We start from the raw sequence: 21,887 nt of genomic DNA, 5'->3' as shown, positions 1-21,887 counted from the left end.
TTCAGGCTCTCTTATGACAATGACCCGCAAATCATCATGTCAATCACCATTTCCAACAACTTCAGAACTGCATGAAGGCAGTATCTATCTGTATGGACAAAAACAATCTCTGACTTAGTGGGGTCAACCCTGAGGTCTTCATCTATGGGAGCTAACCATTCATTTGGACTACTTCCAGTGGCGTCTCCTCCGCTAAGGTGGAGGGACGTCGCTACACTGCTATTTGAGCAGTGCAAAAAAGAAAATGACAAGACATTATCATTTTATTTTTTCATGCGAGACTGGAGCCTGGTTGGGGCGGGGCTGAGCAAAGTGAGGAATGGTTTGCTCTCTCTAAGTGTGCATAAATGTTTGTCCAACACTCTTGGGCCAGCCAACATTCATGCACACTTAGAATGGTCTCCACCTGGCTGTCTTGCCCAGACCAGTGGAGTATATACCCAGGCTCCTGGGCACAGCCTGGGCAGCCAAACAGGCGCTCATACTAATCACAACGCTGGGTGCTTCCGGCGCTGCCTGCAGAGTGAGGACGGAGCAGAGGTGTGCCGCGAAGGTAAAGTGTTTTTTGTTTTTTCTTAATCCAAACACCCCACCCCCCCACCCCAACCCCCCATTCAGAAGCAACCACCACTAAATACTTCCTAGTGGCCGGAAAAGCTGGACATATTGCCCATTGCCTCCGATTTTGCCAAAAATCTTGGGATGCTGGTCAACATCAATCAGTTGTTTGACCTGAAGGTGAATCTGATGGTCTCAAACCGCACAAGCATTATCAGAACTCTCAGGTATGTGTTTCCTTATAGCCCTCTCTCAGCATGCAAGCAAGTGGGTCTTGCATTGATCTCATCCAGATTGGACTAAAACAGTGCACTCTACTTGGACAATTAACAAAATGCGGCAGCAAGACTTATTCTCGATATTCCTAAATATCAATTGGGTCAGCAGGGATATCTAAGCTCCATTGGCTACCTGTGAACAAAGCTCTATGGATGTTCACAAGGCATTTCATAACATTGGGCCTGGAGGTCTTAAAGCAATGTTTCAATGGTACACTCCCTCCAGGCAGGTTAGGTCTTCAAGCCATCACAGTCCCCAAATTTCGAAAGGCAATGATGGGGAGACCGAGCTTTCTCGGAGGCAGTGGCTTGGCACTGGAATTCCCCTCCCCGCTTCATCACTTGCCTCCAGGCCCATACCCCATTCCGAAAGGTGTTAAAAACGTATCATTTCATCTTTTAAAGAAGGTTTCAAGGTCACTGAAAACGCGTTTTCGTCTGTGCTTCCTTTTCCAGGGCTAATGGTTATTAGTGCCCTGACGCCTTTGGGCATTTGTTTGTGCTCTATAAATACCTTTTCATTTCAATGACAGGACAAACAATACCATATATATGATAAAAGCATACCATATAATACAATGATAGAACATACCATACAATGACAAGCCATACCATATATACCATCACAATCCAAGCAATGACAGTCAATACCATACCAGTTCAATCAATACCATTCTGACAGGCCATTCAATATCATACAGTGACATGCCATATCATACATACTATACCAGACCATACTATATAATGTCAGGCCTTACCATACCATACAATATAATGTCAAGCCTTACCAGATCTTATCATACCACAATATGACCGGCAATACTATGTCATACCGTAACATACAATGATGGGCCATACCATGCATTACAATGACATACTATGCCTTGACAAGACGGCTTGTATCAAATCGTACCATACAATACCAGATTATCCCGTGCCATATCATAGCAGACTTTACCATACCCCGACCTATTTGCATTGCCACTGCTTGTTTTGCTCCCTATTGGTCAGCGCCGCCTCCTTACCCTCGACTTCCTCTTGGGGTTCAGTTTCCCTCCATGCTTTGGAGCTTGGACCAAGTAGTCCTACCTGTGGCCAGTGTCCTTCCACTGGCCACAGGCTCCTTCAGGTATTCCTTTTTTTAAGTTTTTCGGCCCACATACTTAGAGTGTGCATGCCTCTGCAGCCCTCTCTTTAACCCCGGCACCCCCCTTCCACCTACTTTCTGGTCTTTATAGAACATCACCCACCACCCCCTTTAACCCGCCCACCCCCTCCTAAACCCCGCCCCTCCCCTCCTAAACCCCGCCCCTCCCCTCCCACTACACATTCTTTGTTTCCCACATTTATATAGCGCAAGCCTGACTCAAAGTTGCTGAAGCGCTTTACATCGGCTCCAGTTTACACAAGGACACATTCCTTTTTGCTTTTTAGGCACCTGGAGATAGTGATTTGCCCAGAATCATAGGGTGTTGAGCTGACATATAGACTCAAACCTGGGTTCCCCATCGGTGGCGGCTCTGGCCATTGTGCCACCACCCAACCCGCATGCGCTGTTTAAGGTTTATTGCACAGCGTCACTGGCTGCCGTGCAACATTTCCATAGCTGCTATGGTTTCAGATTATGGTGTGTGATATTTTCATAATTTCAGTGAAATTATGAGTGGCATTTCGACGACTATGAGTGACACTTTCTCACGAGCAAAATCAAGAAATGAAAACGAGAGAAACATACATAAATATCAGAAATTACAACCATTTGAGCAATAAGAAACATTAAGATCTTAAAACTTCTTCAAAGCACCAGAAATGGAAGGGCGCTGGGTTCTATGGTTCGGGGGTATCTGCAGTTATAAGAAGATTTTGGGTGAACAGGCAGGTGCGTATGTAGCTGTAACTATTCATATGTGTGTCGTCTTCACAAACCTGTTATATTTCAGAACAACTCAACCCTGAAAATCATTAACCTAGAGTGCCTCGGTCCGCGTAAAATAATTTCTCATCTTCATCTTGTAAGTTAATAACTGACACATAGTATCTAGTTTTAGATTGAAGGTTGCTCAAAAGGACTAGACGCCATTATTGAACTAGGGCCCTCAAGAAATCGGTAATGAATATCATCTATGACGAAACACGTGTTGGCTACTTCCATCTTAGTGTCAAGAATGAATATAAAAAAAGGAGTGAAATACTGTATATTGCGGACGACCACTGTAATAAATTCTCATTTGATTTATCGGTGCTCAGGAAAATGTTTGTCCTAACAATAAACACACACTAACTTGCGCCAAATCCCACCAGGAAAACACACTCGGCAATAAACCCAGGACCAAGTAAAGAGCTATTTACATTATGTTTATGTTGTTATTTTCTTAAGGATCAAAGCATACTATACTAATTGAGTCTCGAAACCCAAGCAGCCCATGGTGTACTGCACTTCTCTGCCTCTCGCTACATTTCGCTCTCCCAATCTCTGTGTACTGTACTCTAAAACCTTCCTGTTTCTATCTCTTTATCTGTGCTTCTGGCAACCATACCTTCCTTTCTCTGTTTACTTTACTTTTTTCCCTACCTCACATCCCTTCTTACAGCGCTTTCTCTACCCCTTGTCCCTCCACTTCATGTCTTGCTGTACTGTTTTTGTTATGTGTCAGTCCATCTCCTATATTCTATACCATCGCATTTCTCTTATTCAGCAGGGTCACAGTTCACTCACTGTCTAACTAGAGAAGTGCACACATGTAAAGAGAGAAAATGGGGGAAAAAGCAAGGGAAAAGAAATTAGGGGAAAGTTACAATTTTTCCACTGGAATAATGAAAATCCTCAGATCAGCACTTTAATTTTCACCGTTAGAGAAGAACATTAGTAGTTAAGGGGTATTCATTTGTGATTACAAATAAAGCTACAATTTCCAGGGCTACGGTGTACTTATCTTATTTTAATATATATATATATTTTTTTTGGCAGAGTTTTATATAGCGCGAACTAGACCCGAACCGAATCAGGTATCAGAGCGCTTTACATATTTTCCAGTTACGTTACATGAGGACACACTTTCATTTTAGGCACGGGGAGATTAAGTGATTTGCCAACTCCTCTTAATATTCTGTACTAGCCCACTACAAATGTAACATGCTGCCATTAGCGTGTTTTCTTACAGTGGGAGTAACAAGTGGTTTAGGATTCCACATAAAATGTGGGTGCTAATAAAAACAAATGTAGATCCAAACTGAAAAAGATATGTCTTTAACACTACTAGTTCAAGCTTTCTCTTGGTACTGTTTGACTAGCCGACATTTTAGGTTCTGGCTGTTATTCTGGTGTATCCACACATAGATTAATGCAAAGCACTTGGATCAAGTCATTTCTTTCTAGCGGAGTCCAAATTGTTTATACACAAAGCCTGCCTCGTCTATTTCTTTTACAAAACATTTAGTCCCATGTGTCACTAGGGATTGACAAGTAAATTGTGAAGAAAAACACATTAGTGATTGAAAAATAAAATGACACCAACAAAGAAATTTTACACTGTATATTGTCAATCGTATACTGTGAAGTGAGGCAGATAATAACATATCACAGGACCACACAGGACAATTCCGTAACATATACAATAACGAAAAAAATAAAAAAAATAACATATATCAAGACGGAAACATAATAAATACAAACGACATTACACAGATTAACACGAATGACTCATTATGGTGTCCCAAGAAAACAAATGCCTGTTCAAACGGATATCCTCTTTGTATAATCAGCCTGACACAGGTAAAGAGCACCTTTAGTTATCAACGTTTCGACCCATTCAGGTTTTGTGTTTATATCAAAACATCATCATGGGTCTTCATCAGGACTGGGAAACAAAAGAACAGCCTGTGTGTCAAAACATATTGGGTGTCAGTGACGGGAATTAGTCCAGGTGAATGGCAAGCGTGTTTTAATCCGTTGGCTGCGTCGAACGTTCAGCTCCAGTGCTGAACGTTCGAAAAACGGGTGGGGCAGCGTCGGCCAATGGACGTGCGCAGCACTACCATGGGAGTGCTCACGACGACCGTTGGCCGACGGCAGCAGCCAACGGGTTAATCGCCTCTAAAGATAGTCTCACCTGTAATTGCGGTGAAAAATAACTTAATAGTGGATATCCTGATCCAACAATAAATGTAGTATCAACCAGTACAAGGTCCTACAATACTTAAATGTACTATAGTGCACACATTGCCATTTTCATAGGATTTAGATGTAGCATTGGACCCTTTAATGAATGTATGATTATAGGGCGCTGACCTATGCATACCTTGGGTTAGGAGAAACTAATTTGACGTTTGGCGATAATCCAATTGTTCAATACTGCGAGTAAAAATGATTTCTTTATAATAACACTGACACATTAAAGTAGCAGTAGAAGGACATTATTGGTAAGGTCGAGGCAATAGGAAAAGAGTCCTGAAGGCGGCCCCCATCCGAACGGGGCGTTTAATGTAGGCCAAAACATGTCGAGACAGAGATGGTAGGGTGATGTTTGCCCAGAGACCATCCTTATTTTTTTTTTTTTAAGCCTGTCAAAGAGAGTCCAAGAGTAAAATCGAAAAGATTGGGTACCGCTTTTGGCAGTTTGACCCGAGTCTGTAGTGCATCGATCCCTAAACATTGTATTAGGATGATGAAGCTTGCCACAAAAGTGGGTCAGGGAATTATATATGAAAATAGAATTCCTCTAAAAGGGGATGACTATGCTCTAGTTTTGTCATCATTCTCTGTGTGATACATGATAATTGGGAGGCTGATTGATGGACTACTCATCTCTCATCTTACGGGTGCTCCTGTTATTCTGGTGTCCCCATATATACCTATAATCAAGGCCACTTAAATTATGCTGCAGGGGAGCTCTAAATGATGTGATGTGAGTAACTAAATTATGCGGCAAGAAAAAGCAGATCATGCAGCATACTGCTGTACTTTTTTGCACTTTTACTTCATCATTTGTAATTTTTGCACACAGTAATACTGTATGGGCAAAGATTTCACTTCATTAGTACCAGATGAGTAACCAAATGCAGAAAAAGCAACCACAAGAGGACCAGGTATACTTTGAAAAAGGGCATTACACTACAGGGGAACCCACGTCACATTTTTAGTAACATTTGAGCCAGAAATAAAAATGTGTTGTTAAAATCTGCAATTATTCTGCAGATGACGGATTATGTGGCAAATTCAAAGTAATGCCAAAAAACGCTGCAGCTGCGGAAGGGTATAATTCCAGTGTCCCTGTCTATAATTCAATATGTCATCATAAGGGCTGTGATGAGCTGAAAATGAGCAATACATTTACAGTTCCCGGAAAGGAGGTGGGGGGCACAATATATTTATTGCCAGACATCACAAATTCAGTGGTGACTGCTAGGGAACTATGGCTGGCGGGTCTGGGGGAGGGAGGCAAAGTGACTAAGCCTTACCTGCTGAAAGTGGCTGCCACCTCTCCTCCATCCTTCCTGGCTCCCGGAAGCACTCCGGCTCACAGACTCCCCTAGCCAATCACGATGCTGCTGTCACCAGTTTGACAGCAGCGTTGTGATTGGTCTGAGTGCCATGGTTTGGCGCTCATACGGGACCTGGGAGCCTGTGCATGTTCTCTATCGGGCTGTGACGACAGTCCGGTCCCCGCCATAAACCTGCCTCCATACGGAAAAATAAAATAAGAACATTGTGTTATCATTTTTCCCCATTTTTGCACTGCTCATAAAGCAGTGGGGCGGTGACACTCCTCTGCCTTAGCGGAGAAAGTGCTGCTTCATGAATCCTTAAGATGTCACTGGCTTCCAGTGCCACAACTAGACCCGAATATGGGGTGGGGGCGGGGGTTGGGGGCTAAGAAGCCCATCCAGGGATGGCCCTAGCCCTGTTGTGCACGATTCAACAGTCTTTTTTTGGCACCCCCCCTCCCCCAATTTCCTCCTTCTCTATGAATTCCCTCACTGCCACTTGTCAACAATACACCTCATCTCTCTATTACCCCTTTCTGACAAACATTTTTTTTTATATAGCGCTACTCAGTTTACTCACACACTGTACTGTGATCTGCATGGTACACGTTCTTTGTAGCAGGCACATTAACCTTCTACGCTGTGTGGGGGACAGTAGTGCCCATGTGAGTGCACAGTGAGCGATGCAAAGTTGTGAGAGTAGGGTGAGAGGAGTGACTGCTGGGTGAGTGAGGTCACCATATGAATTTGAATGCATTTATGGCCAGTGATGGGCTGGTTTGAGTGAGATTGCAGAGTGGACTGCAGGGTGAACAGCACAAGTGCATTGTGAGTGCAGAGTGATCCCTGTGAGTGCACAGAGAGCGGTGTGCTCATGTGACCGCAGGGTAAGTGGCGGGAGAACGGTGTGAGTTCATGGTGAGTGGGCAGAAGTGCTATGTGGTCATTGTGACTGCAGGGTGTGTCTAAAAGGGAAGGCTGAGAATGAGGAGTGAGTTGTCTGAATGCAGGGTGCATTCCCAGACACTTGAAGTAACTCAGCATTTTATTGAGGGCTGGCATAGGGTTTCAAAAATAAGTTAAACTATTGCTATTATGGCATTATTCAGGTCCCGGGCCGGACTGGCCATAGTGGGCACCGGGCGTTTTTGTCGGTGAGCCAGAAGGGTCGGTGTGAGAAGTTGGCCTGATATATGCTGCTCGCTAGTTCTAGTGATCACCTTGTATCATGCCAAGCAACCCTTATGGTGCAGGTTGTAAAGTCAACCTTATAGACAAGCTATCCTAGGGGTAGCATGGACTAAGCAGTCTTAGGCTAAACTCTGTAAAGGCATGTGAAGCAAGCTGTTTTACCATACACAATCCCTTGAATACCAAATGAAAGGACACCACACAGATATATATTGAAAATATATATAGATTTATTACTACAAATATCCCTGATACTCTTTATGAGCACAGAAGCAAATGCGTTAAAACAAAACACAGTTTAAATACACAAAAGTTGCACAATATGGATGAGCCCTACGGGCCACCTAAACCATGTACTAAAATAGTAGTATAAGAACCACTAAGGGGAAAGTGAAGAGGCCTAGGGCCTGGGGAATCGCTGGAGCTGTTCGGGACTAACAGTGAAGAAGTCGGGAAAGGCCCGCAGGACTCTGGAGCAGTGCGGAAAGTGCACGCTTTACCAATGCAATGTCAATGGTGCGTAAAAAGTACAAAGTTAGTTAGAAAGGAACCTTCCGAGTGACCTAGAAAGCTGAAACTTGAGACACAGACACTAGAGGTGTGTACCAGTGTGGGAACACCGGCGGAGCTGAGTTACCTCACCCACAGGAAGCGGGTGCATAGGGTCGTAGTAGTGTCGGGTTTCGTCATGCAGGTCGATGGTGCTTGGAGCTGAAGATGCTGCAGGCGGCTCGATGTGAAGAGTTCCGGTGGATCCAAGGGTGGATCTGAAGAGGTGAAGACCTGAAAGCAGAGGGGACAATGTTCAAAGTCACTAGCCAGTGACTACCGTGGAACCAGAGTGGAACCAGGCGATGTCGGGTGCAAACAGGCGTCGAGGTGTAGCTTCTCTCTGCAGCCACGTGGACACGAGGGGTCGAAGATGTCCAGGAGTCGGTCACGAGCTGTCCCACGCAGGCTTCTTGCTGTTGGCGGTGTCGGCGACTTGATAGAAGCAAACAGGCTTTGGCTAATGCAAGCCACGCAGGAATCGAAAAAGGCTTGTTACTCGGACCAGCAAGGTCAGAGCAGGGGCTCCTTTTTACAGGAGCAAGGGCAAGTCTGGAGCAACCAGACCCGCCGTGAAAGTTGTAGGTTTCGTCGCCAAGATGGCCACTAGCCGCGTGGCAAGTGGACGGTTAGGCGCGTCGAGTGGCACGATGCAAAAGGGCCCCACGCAGATCGTGGAGATGCTGGGGGGCTGATCTTCGGTGCAAGGGCTGCTCGAGGTTGGGGCTTCTCAAACCCCAAAGCACAGCGTCGAGGGTGCCTCTGATGCTGCGCAGTCAGCGTTTCGGGGGTCTTCCAAGATGTCCGGTCCCATATCTCTCGGTGCCTCCACGGGTCCCTTCTTTGCAGGGACTGTGGATCGGGCTGTGAGAAGTCTGGGAGTCTGGGTCTTGTCAGGCTCTGGGCTCGGGCTCGGGCTCCGGCGGGAGGCGGCGGCAAAGCAGACGTTGAGTTGCTGGTTGGTGCCTGTGTTCACAGGGTGGTCACTCCTTGGCCACAAGGGAGATTCTCTTCCGTCTTTTGTGCAGCAGAATGTCGAAGTCCAGTCTTCTTCTTTATTTCAAGTTGATTCAGGATGATCTGAAGTCTCAGGACACGGCTCCCACTCTTATTCGAATCTGGGGGGCCGGATCACCTACTAGGTCCCTCCTCTGGGTGGGACCAGGAAGGGGGGTGGTTACACCCCCTTTCCTTTGTCCAGTTTCGCGCCAGGACTGGGGCTGGAAAGCCACAGCACCGGTTTGAACTGGCCTATGCACAGGGACACCTTGTGTGCCCCAGGCATGTCTGTTTCTTTTCAGCCCTGTCCTACCCAATACACAAAATCCTGTCTGGAGTGGTGCTAGCACCTCCCCAGGCAGGAAACCCTTTGTCCAAGCTGCCCTTGCTGGAAGGACTCCCAGCAGCAGGAGGTCAGACTTGTGTCTGTGGTGGCAGCATCCATTTTGTGATGCTAAGGCTCTGTTTAACTTTAACCGGGGTTCAGGCTAGGTACATGTTGTGTCCCTCTAGAAGGGTGGAATGCTACCCCCGTCGCCAGAACTGGCGAGGGGGTAGTATTCCAATTCGTATGACACCTTACTCGACATGTTTTGATAAAGCCAAAACTAAGATAGCATTTAACCGCGAGGTTCATAATGCACTTAAGAGTATATGGTATGGCAATATCATGAAACAGCTAAAGGACATGGTTCCGAAAGCTGCAGACAGGCTCAGCTCATGCCAGAGCACCATCTCACATATTTCCAAGCACTCTGCCTCCAGGATTGATGAGGCCTTCTATAGGAGTGACTGATAGGAACATATGTGTCCATTTTAGGTTAGGTATAGGCATACTACACCTAAGTAAGCGGTGGTTACACCGACTTACCCCAGCTGAGTGATCAGCCAGTTGTGTCAAATATGGAGGCCAGGCCAGGGGTGGCACAATACATGCTGCAGCCCCTGGTAGGCCTTGGAAGCACCTATGCCCTGGGTACCTGGGTACACTGTTACAGGGGCCAATAAGGTGTGCCAATTCCAATTGTGTATGTACCTAAGGTACATGGAGTCCATTTTAAGGACAGAGCAATTAGCCTGGGGCCCTGGATAGCAGGATCCCAGGCCAACTAAAGTCAAAAACCAGCTAAACACCAGGCAAAAAGTTTGGGGGTAACCATAGTCAGATATCCACCTTCCTACAGTCGGGGTGTTTTTGGACTGGTGGGGCTGGTTTTGCAGCAGTGCTGCAACATCACCCCCTCCACCCCCTACCAAAAGCAGCTGCAGTGTTTTCCTTGTGCACTCTCAACTTCAGCCACCTCCCTTTCCTTCATGGCTGGGCTGACTCTATTTCCAAGGCCGGTTTGCGTTCCTAGTCCGGCCCTGTTCAGGGATCGAGGGTGGAGGAAATCATTCTTGTGCTCATCCTGAAACAAACTTTCAGTCTTGTCATTAGGGTTGCCAGCTCATTATATTGATGTCCCAGACAATACAAAAATAATCAGTCACATAGAGCCTATTTTCAGCACTTATCTGTGCATACTTGGATCAGCAAATATAAATAGGAAGCACTTTAAATTGTGTTCTATGGTTGCCTGAATGATCCATGACTGATAATTAAAGGGAACAAAGACAGGAAAGTCACATTACAAATGAATGCATATTATTTTTTTGTAACCCAATTTATTGTGAAGAGGAGAACTTTGCAGGCTCTTAAAACAACAAATGGTTGGTATTTTTCTTTTGGCAGCCCTACTTTATATTTCTTGAAATGTATTCTCAAGCAATGGCAGTACTTGTGCTTTGAGAAGCATCATATTGTCGTTTAAAAATATAAATAACTAAAAAGATTGTCAGTCCATGTGGAGGTCATTGAAACGTTTTTCCTCCATGTCTCAAGGCTGTCCCAAAATAAACTGGGGCCGGTCACAGTTCTGCCAGCCATTTTGGTGGAAGCTAAAAAAAATAGACGTTTAAATTCTTTAATTTTACTTTTTTCTTGCTATCAGGAAATTCTTAAACTCGTATTGATATTCCAACATAGCCTTGGCCATGACGGGCTGTTTTAAGTGGAGCAAACGTCTGGCAGCGTATTGCATTTCAGTGGTTACAGCACACATATCACTCTACGATCGTAGTGATCTGTAAGGAACTACATTGATCCTTTTTATTTTAATGCTTGATGGCAGCACACAAGGAATATTATCAGTAGAGCATCAGGATGCGAGGATTGGGTTTCAGGGGCGCCTCTGCATCTCCAGGGATAGGGTAACGTGTTGAGTCGGCAGCCAGCAGTTACTTGGTTAATTTTACTGCAGATTGCTCCAATTGTTCATTTAGGCTTTAATGGCTTCGTAAAAGCGACGTGATTGGCAGTTGGGTTGTTATTGGATTGCCTCCTCGCGAGTGCGCATTGGAAGTAACTGCTTTGTCCTCCACCTTCCTCGGCCCCACATCAACAACATTCAGATTGCGCATTTAAGGCCACTTGACATTTTCAGTTAATTGCCTTCTGTTGCTTTCCCTTTGTGTCTCCCCCCGTCGGTGTGCCACTCCGCACAGATTATAGGTGTGTACGTGTTTAAGAGGCATAGGCAGTATGTTTGGTAGGAAGTTAATGTCATGGTAAGTGTGTGTGGCGCCGACCACAACCTCCCTCGTTGTTTATGCCCAGGTCTCTTACCTACACGCGGTTTTAGACCACGCCTAAACAATTATCCCACGTGACCGGTTATTAGGAATTTCTGCCACCTTGTGGCTGCTCAGGGGAGTATTTTGGAAAGCTGCCCCCATAAATTACCATTGCTGTGCTGCGCACCCCTGCCCAGGGCCACGGCCATTCGCTCGAATACCACCTGAACATAATCTGGTTCCCTTCGCAGCTCCCGGGTACAGCTCAACTCGCAGGGATGTGCAGTTTTCCAAATGCTACATCACTGGCTTATTGCTATATTTATTTCATATGTGAAAAAAACACATTGCAGTATCCATTTGGTAATGGAGAGGAGCTGTGGTCTTACGGCTAGGACTGCTATATTTGGAACTAGTGAACCATGCTAGAGTCACGGCGCCGCTCATTAACATATTGTGATCCTGCTCCAATCAATCTCCCCGGCCTAACACACAAGAAATGAATCTAACTTTGCGTAATGTATGCCCTTAGCCAAGTTCGCGCTACACTAAACAAAAAACAGAAACACATCTTGCGGGGAGGAAGACTGACGCTACAAGATGGACACTTTAAACCCCGTGGGGAGAGTGAAGATGGGAGGGGCATGTCTGACAGTGAGTGGCAGCCTAGCGGCTATGCTTTTTTGATCTCCCAGAGAGTCAGTACATGTGCTTCTTTCAGAGGAACAGATGGAGCCTGTTTTTGTTAACAAAGGAGGCTGCGCGCGAGGCGGAGGAAGGAGCAGCAACGCAAACAGCACATCGCAGCACCAGACAAAGGTGCGCTGACGCGGGGACGCGCATCGGCCGCGCTCATTCATTCTCAGATAAGGGCGGGCTGCGCGGCCTTGGCGTTGCTTGGCTTGTTTCTAATTATGTATTGTACCACTGCCAGCTCTTTATTGTGCAGTTAAAGGCCTGCTTTATCAGTCTCGATAGTTGAAATAATTGAATTGCATTCAGATACTCTCAGATTAGGCGGGATCCGCACACATTCCGTGCTTCCGCCGTGTCTCCCTCTGGCGAGGCAGCCTTATCGCCAGCTACCTGTGACTCCGCTGTCAGGGTGAGGTTTAATCGCACATTTAATGCCGTGTTCGTTGCACTCTACCAGATGAAGGGCGATTTACACTCCTGAGCTGGCGCATTTACACGTTTTTTTTTATCCTAGGTTGTGGTAGACTTATTGGTTATTTTGTGTGAACGTCTGTCATCTTCTCGCGGGGGTGACAAGCTGTCAAAGAGCGGTTAACTTAGAAAACGGTGTACAGTTGAAGGTTAATCGGTGCACATAGCCAGGGCCCACTGTAATTATGCGATTCTGTGCATGGTACCTTTTCTGCATAATAATGGATTTATCACAATGCCCCCCTCCTATTCATTTAATCTGCTGCATAATCTTTAGATTTTAATAAAACAAATGTTGATTTTAGTTCATTCTGATCCAAAGGTACTATACACGCGGCTATGTGGCTTTCCGCACAGTGAAAGGGCCTTCCTTAAGGTTGTCTGGTCATCTTTCTGTTTATTGCTGTATTTTGTTGTTAAACGTGTAGTAATGTGTTGAGGACTTTGTCCAGACAGTGTTACCATATGCAAAAATGGCAAACTAACAAAACTATCTTATCATAAAATGCGCTTCATTGCTATTTCTTTCCACTTAATTTAGTCAATCATGCCACATAATTTGGTTTTACCCTGCCGCATAATTACAGTGGCGGTGAACAGAGCCTATTCCGATCTCATATGTACCCTGATCCGATTCATTTTTCTGTGTAGCGTGTTTCTGCCTGGGGTATTGTGGCGCTAGTGGGCAGTTTTACAAACATTTGCACGTTCATCAGAATAGATATGATTTTTAGGCGTGATGAAATGCCAAATGTTCAGTTGTTGACCTAATATATTCTGTGAGAGAATTCCACAGTATGGGAGCCAGTATGGAAAAGGTTCCTCTCTCCCACTGTTTTTCCTAATTCATGGCATGACTAGAAGCTGCCCCCATTGTGTCCCTCATATATGGTGACTACTGTAGGCTTTGCAGTTCGGCTCTAGGGGAACAGTACTTTAGTCATTTTTATTTATTTATTTTGTTCACCTTTTGCGAGTGTGGCCACCCACAGCAGCAACTCAAGTGTATTTTTATAGCTGATACATTCACTACTTTTCCCCAGCAACCTGTCTGTTTGGCATATCCTACTACAGATCATTTGCAAGCCATGCTTGTTCTTCACTACACTAATTCATATATGTAACAGGCCCACGTATGGCTTCTGTGGCGTGCAACAAAAACAAATGACACGTCACTTGGACAGTAGGCGTAGTAAGTGTGTGCTGGGAATCAGAAGCGGGGAAGAGATGCCTAAACTTAAAATGCTTATTTTTGTCATTAAAGAGATGCAGGGAATTAAACAGTTTGACCAATATAAGAACGGTAGTAAGAATCAGGAATTAATAATCGAAGGGATCATAACACTATATGCCTTAACAAATCATGTGATCTGCTGAGAAGAATCCACGTAGAGGTTTGCGGTTGCTTATGTTTCCTTTCTTCTGTCTTCCCAGGTTGTCATCCTAGAGGATTATGCAGATCCATTTGATGCTAAACAGACTTCTAGTGTCCAGGTGGCCCCGGAGAAGGTGACGGAGAACGATGGTTACATGGAACCCTATGAGGCACAAAAGATGATGGCAGGTATGGGATCTGCTTATCTACCAGTTAGATGTGGTGGTTTAGTGTTCAAAATATTTGTTCATAAATTTGTCTGTATAAATTGTTTGGTTTCCCCAAGTTTTCATTATTTTGAATTTCATTCATTGGCTTAGTTTGGTCTTTTAATAATCTTTTTATGTTTTTGGAATTCATTTATACGTCAACTTTCTGGGCCTTTAAATCCCAACATATGTTCCCAACAGCTCTGTTTTGGTGCTGTTGATCACCCATGCATTGTGTCCCCTTTAACAGATTCTGTGCATTAGAGGGGTGTAATTTTCTTCTTCTCCCCTGTACCCACCAGGATGCTTCTGTTCTTCCATTCCCACTAGCCTTGCTTCCATCCCTCTTCTCAACAGCCATCACAAAATATCATCATACTCTTTTATTTATTTTTTATTTCTTCTCTCTGGTATTCCCTGCCCTCTTAACCCCTTCATCTAATCCTGACCACGGTGGTGATGAGGAAGCTTACCTCTTCCTCACTTAACGCTGGAGAAGCAATCTGTTCATATCGCCTTCTTGTATTCTGATTTATTCACTTGAAGCTCTTTTCGATTCCATTGTAATTTTTCTGTATTTTGTCCACAAATTTCATGGACAATGTAGAAGTACTAATCCGACTCACCCCCTGTGTGAAATATCTTGTGTCTTTAAAATGGATGATCCAAAAATGAATAGGCTGAAATAGTTGCATACCACAATCGATCAATCGAAATGTTCGAATGTCACTCGAAGGAGCTAATTTGAGGTTAAGTATGGCAAATTTAATTGGGTTTTGGATGACAAGTTTTTTTGTCAGGCAACAAGATGGATGGCATTGTTGTGCCAATAAGAGCGGCAATGTATGTAATATCAGACTTTCATGTATATGTCCAAGAGGCCAAGAATACAATGATCCATTTGTCAAAGCTTGGATTATGAATCTGAGAGGAGACAAGTATTTAGACGAGATGCTGCAAAAAATTACCAGCATTTAACAAACTGCACAGTTGGTTCCATACATGCCATTGAGCAGAAGAGATCTTTTTGTGATAGAATTTCATGGGTGGCTTAAGGTCTACATATACAGCTAAAAAAGCAGTGGATGCAATGTTTGAATGACTCACGGAAAATGTTAATCACCTGTGCAGTATTCTTCCATTGTGTCATTTTTACTCATTGGCTCCATTGCAGATAGTAAAGGTTTGCAGGCTTGCATTGACATTGAGTCCAAATTCCGTTTTCAGTCCAGTGCACGATGAACAAAAGGTTTACATCACTCGTAGCAGAACATCATTTACTTTTGAACTAAATGTCATACATTTTCAGTTCCATTCTAGTGTTGTTTCTTTGTTACTTTTGGTCTTTTTTTTGGGCAGTGATTCTTCAGATTGATTTGCAGTTAACAAACAGCACATCAGAGGTGTTTTTAAAGGCTTGGTGCTTTTATAACCACTTCATGCAGCCTCGCGGCCAAGGATGATGATATCCATATATTCTGCTTTGTGTTGTGCAGCCACGTATTTGCCATACTCAAATTTACCTATATGTTATCAAAGTTTCTCTGGAAGAGGTTGAAGACATCTATAATGGAGGAATTAGATTGTCTTTCCTGTCATCTCAGGCTTAAATGCAATAGGATATGGTCTTTGAAATCACTTCAGGTTCCAATATGACTGGCAAAAGATGAGGATTCCGTTCTTTATCAGCATTCGGTATAACATGACATAAACGTTTGTGCTTGATCCTATAGTCAAATTGTAAATGTATTTGTTGTGAATGGTTCACGATAGACTACTCGCTTGGTTAAGAACACAGACCTTCTCATGTTGTAGAGGCAGAGTAAACTCGGTGGGAGGGTGGATTTGTAGGTGGAATGATGGTCTTTGGAGGCTAGCAAGTGTTCATTTCAAGGCTCAGGATAAAATTGATAAGATGGGGTAAAAGAAAGTGTGGGTCCTGCAAAGACAATCTGCCCTCCAAGTATATTTTCACACCTTCAACTCTGTAAAATTAAATATGGGACATACTACTTAAACCTAAAGACCCACAAAGGGGTAAAATGACACCGAAGGGTAAGAATTTCTCCTTAACCCCCTCCATGCTCATGACTAGCTCAGCTCATCATGCAGTACACTGCTCATGTGCTCGTCATGAACAATGGGAATAAATGAGTCCCAGCGCTCAGGGGAAATTGCTGCAGCATTGATGGTGGTAATGGACACATTTCCAAAGCTTACCACAAGACCCATTTACAGGATTTTGGTGGCATTTCTAGAATAAGCCCTATTGCCCAAGGTAGAGGGGCGGTCATCAGAACACAGAGCTAGGTTCAAATTATTGACCATAGTCTTTAAAGCTGCCAAGTGCACCTCCACCAAATACATTTCCTACGCCCACAACCATTACTTGAAGCCATAACCACATGAAGCCAGTCCAGAGCTATAGTTCCCTCACAAACCTCCCTGTGCCAGACCAAGGTTCCAATAATTCACTTACCTTGGGGCATTGGAATGCGCTTCCAGCTGACCTGTGAGCGGTCTCTTCACCCCCTGCTCTCGAAACTGCACTTAAAGTACACTGTCACAAACCACAACATCCTTCTGACTGATCTGTTAATTTGCTTATATGACCCTATTTCTGCGGCAACTTGTTGACTGTATATGCGCAGGCTATGTAAAAGCTGCAACATATTATGCATGCATAACGAATCACACTCTTTCTGACCAGCCTCGACTGCCACTAGACATGCTTCAGGACTCTATTCTCTTCCCGACATTGTTTAACTTCTAAATGGAACCCTTCACTGAAATCTTCACTCTCCCATCCCACATCTCATACCACATGTATGCTGGCGATACCCAACTGCACATGAAAATCACCTCCCCCAAAGACTTAGATAACCTCAACAACACCCTGACTAAAACACAACACTGGCTAACCCATAACCACCTTAAGCTTAATGTCCCCAAACCACCATCACCACCGTCAAAGTATGGTTCCCCTCTCACTGTCCTGAATTTCACCCCACACAGCATTGACTCTGCCAAATCCCTAGAAATAACCAGGGACAAAGACCTCTCGTTGCAGTAACACATCAGCGCCATCACTAGAGGTTGCACCTTCTTAGTAAAGTAAAACCTTTCCTCTCTCCGACTGACTTCACAACGGCAGTTCAAGCCCTTGTGCTATCGAAAGTAGACTAAAAATTAGACCAGTACTACTCTGGTGGGCCTCTCACAGACCTCACTTGCACCATTAACCACTTGGCTGCTATGCGTTTTCCCCCCCGGTGCTGGGATCCCACATTTTCCATTGTTCATGACGAGCTGGGCTCGTCATGAGCGTGCGAGGAGGCTACACCATGACGAGCCCAGCTCGTCATGAGCGTGGAAGGGGTTAAAGGCTACACTGAATGCAGCAGCTAGGCTCATCCCTGGATCTAAAAGAGGTGATCACATCACCCTGATCTTTAATCATTGAAATAGCTTCCCTTGAAAGCTAGAATTCATTTCTAAATTGCTTGAATGACCCGCAAAGCGCTGCATTACAATACCCCCTCATATCTGACCCAAAAAGGACTAGAAGCAGTAGCTACTTACTCCTTGAGCAACTAAAATTCAAGAAAAAGAAAACATACATCAGATCCTTTTCTGGAATTGCACCAACAATATGGAACTCTCTCCCTAGCAAGATCAGATGCAACCCATCCACATCCATCTTTAGGAAGGAAGTAGACATTTTACTATCCAACAAATTAATCTTGCACTGATCACTGTCCTCCATCTCCCCCTGATAACTGTTTGTTGCCTGTAATCATGCGGGTATATGGTTGAACCTGGAATTGCGCTAGTCTATATGCTCTGTTTACTTTGTGCAAATATATCACTGCCTACTCTGCTAATATTTCTATTAAGATATTATTTGTATTTAATTTATTTTTATTTTCTATGCTTATGTATTGTATTCACTTGTCTTCCTGTTCTATCCCATAATTTTGTATACTTCTGTAAAGTGCTGTCATCTGAAAGGGTCTTGTTCGCGCTATATAAAAAAGAAATAAATGTGCTGTCCTATCATTCAACAACCTCTGTAAAACTGCCCTTTTTATGTGTAGTTCTCCAGTCTGACCTGGAACTTAATTCTGGGTAGGTTTTGAGTAGACCTGCTTCTTGGATGTGGGTGAGCCACTGAAAGCTCAAGCCTGAAGCCTGGCTCTGGCTTAGCTTGAGGTCCTGTTGGAACCTCGAGCCCAAAACAAGCCAAGCTTTCTTGTGAATTCTGTTTTCTACCCTCCCTCAAACCAGTATGTGGCATTACAGTAAGAGCTGCAGACTTTGCAACTGAAGAACCAGGTTTGAGTCTCTGTCACCTCAATATCCTGTGATTCCAGGCAAATCCCTTAATCTCCCCGTGCTTTTGAGCAATGCACCTGACCATGTGTAATGTAACTGGTGTTCATAGACAGCACTCTAATTCCTTTGGGTCTAGTTCCCACTATTAAAAACTGCAGAAAAATTCACAAATGTGAAAGCAAAGTCTTAACATAAAGAGAGACCAATAGATCCACATTTCCTAGTTAATTTGTACAAAGTGAAACCAGAAATCTTGAATGAATTACGCCTTCTCCGCTTAAATTGTTTGAGCCTGGGCAAATATTTTAGTTCACCAGAAAATTTTTCTTCATTATCTTGTATGAAGGCACTTTCAAATATGTTAGTTCTGAATTCCAGTTGTACAAAAACATATAGAGCTTGATTTAATAGAATATAATGTTGCTTTTTAATAATCTGGGCCAAGTACAGGGTTTACACGACAATTGTCTTGCCTCTTAATGCACCAATGGTTTGTTTTAAAGCCATAAGTTTTAATAAGTACTTCTCAGTATAGTGCTGTAATGTGACATATTAATGTCGAAGCTTCACATGTTAAAGAAATAACCTTTTTGGAACTTTTAAGCACATTTACCATATTTTATGCAATGTTTGTGTGATTCATACAGCATCAAATCGCAAAAACTATGGAAGGTATCCATGGTGGGGAACCAGAAGCTATAGGGCCTCAAGGATGAACTGGCCTCCAAACAGAACCTGTCATACACACAAAAGCCACACAAGTAATTTTCATATTTTATAATCTACCACATTTGTACATGTTAATACTTTCCATCCTACCCCCTAGACACGCACAAAAGTATGACAGGATGTCCTCAAACATCACCAGGTGTCGTGCTTCATCATAGGATTCACATAGCAAACATTTTCAGGGTTGGGCTGGTGCACGGGCTCTAAGATCCGAGACAGACCCTTGGCTCGGGTCTCCCAGTAAATGTATTGGCTTGCCCACCTATATTACTTCTGTTGCTTAAATTCAAATACTCCACGTAAGGTCTGTTGATTGATCGCACAAAACAGGGATTGCAAACATGGCGTTCTGTGGCATAGCCACGCCTCTTTGGGCGGGATTGGTGAAAGGCTGATTTGGGTTGGTCGTTTGCTGATAAGGAGATGCCTCTCGAGGGATCTTGGCTGACATACCTCTGCTCTGTTGGCCATGCAGGTCCTTTACCGGATGCTTGCTGCCTATTTTCATCTTAATTGAAGGTTTTCTCTGCTGCTGCGGCCCCTCTGCCTTCAAGATGTCAAGACCATTAAATACTGTTACAACCAAATTCATGTTTTAGTCTTAGTCCATTATTGCTAGGTTGTTTTTCTTTCGTGTTTATTCTGTGTTATTTCTAGCCTTACCCACTTCTTGTCCATTACGGCCACCTGGCATTCATATGAGGTCAACTTTGTAAATATGTATTTTACTCTTGCTTTAACCTAACGCTGACACCTTTAATTTTTTTACTATATAAATATGCAACTTGTTAGCTATGTAACTGCATATACGTAACTTGTTAGCATGCTCAACCTATCTTGTGTACTTCGGTAACTGTATTATGGAACTTAATTGTGAGTTTAGCCTATCTTGTGTACCTTTTGTTACTTACCTGGTTCTTTTGTAAAGCGCTCTGACACCTTTGGGTAAAGTTCGTGCTATATAAATTAAAACTGCATTAAATAAATAAAAATAAAATAATGCTGTAATAATCTTTTAAGTGGTGGGCAGATGAGGGAAAAACCCTCACACCACTAGCATCGCCAATTCTAGGGCGGAAATGGATGGGTCCCTCCGTCTGATTTAGTGTTTCCATATTTAGAGGCGTGCATTTCTCGAATCTTGACGTACCACACACACCTTTTGAAATTGTCTGCTCACGCTGTGCCACACATAATGATGTCCAGCAGGCTTTCTAGAGACTTTCCGGTGCAATTACACATTTGATGTCACACTCCTTAGTTTTAGGCCCTGTAATATGTTGTGCAGTAAAAGCCAGGATGCCCTCTCGCCGTTTGGCAGCCGCTGCTATTACTGCCTGGCCGACGGGCTGTAACACAGCAATACAGAATTAAGTGGCCAGAACTGTCCACTCGACGCAGACATCTGGGCCCGTGACAGCTGTTTGCAATAAAGCGAGTCCGAGAGGGGCTGTCCGACTGCAGCCTGCAGGGCCTCAAATGCTTCATTTACAGCCCAATGACCCCTGCGGGCGGCCATGAAATCAATATTGGTCTTCTGCTCTGCGTGCTGGCAGCTTCCTTCCTGTCGGGCCGGCGGGAGTCGGGTTTCACCGGCAGTGCGCGGCTTCAATTGTTTGTCTGTTGACTTGACGTGTCCCGTCTGTCACTTGGCCCTACACTTGACTTGCCCCCGAGGACGTCATCGTGCACTTACCGCTCTCACTCTAAAAAAAAGTCTGCCAATCCCCGAGAGATTCCCCAGCCCCATTTTACACACGTGCACAGAGCCATTAAAGGTTGATGGAGCAATCATTGTCTCTAGAGTTAGTAAATAATAAAATGTTTGTCTAGGGAAGAGTTCTTTTTTTGCAAGATGGTACTGGTTTTCCTCGCCTGTTCTATGTCTTTAAGACTAAGCACTACATTCGATAAGTACAGCAGGTTACAACATTTTATTTTTAACAAGACGCTGGTTTGAATTTGTCAGTGTTGTTTTTCAAGAGTTTATGATATACTTTCATATATTTTAAATTTAAAGTTCTTTCCTGTGTGCAGCCCACTGCGACTGTTTTCTGTAACCAGTGACAGGAGTCAAGAATTGGCAAAGTCAACTGGCCTCTAGCCATTTGGCTGTCAGTGCCTATTTTTTTTTTTATCTTGGGCTTTGCAAAACTTTATCATTGGAGTAGCCAATGGACCTCGGTTAATCTGAAGATTGGCATATTTACTATTCCAAACGCCCACATTACTATAGTAGTCCGTGGCACTTAAGTGAGCTACTTTGTTCCTTTTAAAAAAAAGCAGAATTCCGTCCCTCAGTTAAGTTACCCAATGGCTAAACTAGGCTCACCCGCTGCTGTATGCTACAGTGGGCGAAAGAAAAAGGTGATTGACACAATAACAGACCAATGGATGTAG

The 21,887-nt window shown here is 44.0% G+C and overlaps 1 protein-coding gene across 2 annotated transcripts in view; it reads left to right on the top strand.

The window, feature by feature from the left end:
- SHF (Src homology 2 domain containing F) overlaps window positions 1–21,887 on the top strand; it is a 389,674-nt gene that overhangs the window by 139,340 nt on the left and 228,447 nt on the right. For both annotated transcript variants that reach the window (XM_078684959.1, XM_078684958.1), the window contains exon 2: window positions 14,274–14,403. In XM_078684959.1, the coding sequence (XP_078541085.1) occupies window positions 14,274–14,403 (130 nt within the window). The remainder of the gene's footprint in view (window positions 1–14,273; window positions 14,404–21,887) is intronic.

This window comes from Lissotriton helveticus, chromosome 3_2 (genome assembly GCF_964261635.1).
Source record: "Lissotriton helveticus chromosome 3_2, aLisHel1.1, whole genome shotgun sequence".
Taxonomy (NCBI): domain Eukaryota; kingdom Metazoa; phylum Chordata; class Amphibia; order Caudata; family Salamandridae; genus Lissotriton; species Lissotriton helveticus.
This window is presented reverse-complemented; position numbering and strand designations above follow the sequence as displayed.